General features: G+C 40.3%; 1 protein-coding gene across 1 annotated transcript; it reads left to right on the forward strand.

The window, feature by feature from the left end:
* The first annotated feature begins 380 nt into the window (after positions 1–380).
* On the forward strand, positions 381–1534 carry LOC146634894 (putative C-type lectin domain family 20 member A). Its single transcript, XM_085343175.1, has 4 exons — positions 381–708; positions 807–1151; positions 1237–1325; positions 1409–1534. The coding sequence occupies exons 1-4, from the start codon at positions 381–383 to the stop codon at positions 1532–1534; spliced, it is 888 nt and encodes a 295-aa protein (XP_085199301.1).
* Positions 1535–2357: the final 823 nt, after the last annotated feature.

Raw genomic sequence — 2357 nt, forward strand, 5'->3', positions numbered from 1 at the left:
AAAAATATAGCTCATTCACCAGCAGGGCCTTCTTTTATGCAGTGATATGAAAAAGAAACTTCAATCAAATGTGTTGAACGGAGAAATGTGATAAACTAAATAATATATAAACTAAAAGGACAGAAATCTGTAAAAATGTAAGATAAGAAAGTAAAATATCTCAATAATCTAGGTAATATAACTATAACAAATTATTTTTGCTTTTTACTTTCTGCCTCTGATACACCTCCATTAAGTAAGACTATTTATATTGTCTTTTCAGTCTTTTTCAGTGGTTTGTCTAACAGCCCAGTTTCCACAATAAAAACTTTTTCTTTTTCTCAGGAGGACTTTCCACTCTTCCTCCCCACTCCAGAGAATACCACTTTGTGAACCAGCGGATGACCTGGACTGAAGCTCAGAGTTACTGCAGAGAACACTTCACTGACTTGGTCACCATCTACAACAGCAACATCAACCAACTGCTTCTCTCAATTTCACCAAGGATCAATACTTGGGTTTGGATAGGGCTCTATGATGATCGTTACAGCTGGAAGTGGTCCATGGAGGGAAAACTTTTTTATGTTGGCAGTACACATGAATTTCTGATCTGGGCTAACGGCCAACCAGACTGTGTAAATGCAAAGGAATACTGTGTGGCTCTTCAGGGACAAACACAGATGGATGATAGACCCTGTGGAGCTTCTTACCCTTTCCTGTGTTACAATGGTAGAAAAAAAGATTTGTTGCCATAGTTACCCTAAAATTTCATGATATTCACAACATGTTTTTTTTTTTAATTCTTTGTTTCTTTTAATCTTTTACAGCCAAAAACACAAGTTACATCTTAGTGATGGAGAGCCGCTCCTGGTCAGCGGCTCAGTCGTACTGCAGGACATACCACACAGACCTGACCAGTATAAGAAGCAAAGAGGAGAAATCCATCATCACACTCACTTTGAATGGATCAGGGGTTCAGTATGTGTGGATTGGCCTCTACAGGGATCCCTGGGCCTTCTGGTCTGACAACACAACCTCCACGTTCACTAACTGGCTGTCTTCTAAGCCTGGAAACTACTTTTTAATTGAGTACTGTGGAGCATTTAATTTAATGTCAGGGAAATGGGGTGATGGCAACTGTGATGTCAGACTCTCTTTTTTCTGTTTCACAGGTGAGGTCCAGAATGCAAACACTGTAAGATCCTGTCATCATGTAAAACACTAATGTTTGTGTTGTTATATGTGGTTCATTTTTAGCAGTGACAAAGCAAACAGTGGTGAAAATGAAGCTTCAGTCAGAGGCAGACATGCACAGCACAGAGATCCAGCAGCAGGTTTCACAGCAGGTCAGCAGTTCAGTCACCAACACAAACTTGACACAAGTTCAAACTATGCTTCATGTTTTTCATCATCTGCACATTTTGTCCAGCTGTCAGGCCTCATGCTGTCAGAAGGACTGACAGACTTCAGGATTCGTTGGAGGAAAGTCCAGAGTTACCGTGACGACCAGTTGAAGAAGCAGGATGTGGACGGTGGCTGCAAAACTGAAGTCTGACTGGACTGAACCACTTCATGTGTGAAGTTAATAACATGCTGTGCTGAGCTGTCTCATCCTTTGAATCTTTCAATATTTCAGAGTGTAAAGTTCCACCAACAGCTCATTTGTTCAGCTGCAGTTGTAGTTTGGTAGAAAGTCTTTAATCAGAGGTCCACTCACTAGTTTTCCTGAAAGGCTCTAGTCTCTTGTTTTGTTTTTCTCTTTCAACACTTTAGACACTGTCCTTCTGTGGACGTCACTGCACAGGCTTTGTCTGTGTGCAGTTTATTAGGATCCATAGTTCTGTTTCATCTGACAGCAGCCTCTGCTGACTTACACAGATGATGGAGTAGAAAGTGAGGAGAGCCAGAGATCTGCTTGAGGAGGTCAGGGGGGACAACAAAACATTGTAGTGTTTATGTCCTGTTTCTACTTCTACTGTTTAATAACTGTAACAGCCATGAATGAGACCATAACAGTCCCAAACCTTATCTGATAGAAATTTGGTTCATCGCTTTCAATGGAGTGCAGTTTCAAAGCATGCTGGATGTCCTCGTATCTGTCATTTTAACTTGACTGCCACTTTGTAGGAGCAGACAGAGTCACAGAGACCTAACTGTAGTAAGCAGAGCAGGTGATGGGTAAAGCTTGTGCTGGTGTTACCATAGTTACTGGTGAGATCTTAGTTTTTGACTTGTATTTTCTCCTGTGTTGACATGTTTGTCTACTTTTGTGTTTGTAGCTTTCAGCTTTCTTCTAGTTATAATTTAAAGGGTTTTTACGTGTTAAGTTTTTTTTATTTCAAGTAATAAAACAGCTATTTGATTGAAAACGATGCATC

This window comes from Diplotaxodon limnothrissa, linkage group LG3, assembly GCF_057381915.1.
Source record: "Diplotaxodon limnothrissa isolate DT_005_m linkage group LG3, D_limnothrissa_male_GT1.1, whole genome shotgun sequence".
In the NCBI taxonomy this organism is placed as follows: domain Eukaryota; kingdom Metazoa; phylum Chordata; class Actinopteri; order Cichliformes; family Cichlidae; genus Diplotaxodon; species Diplotaxodon limnothrissa.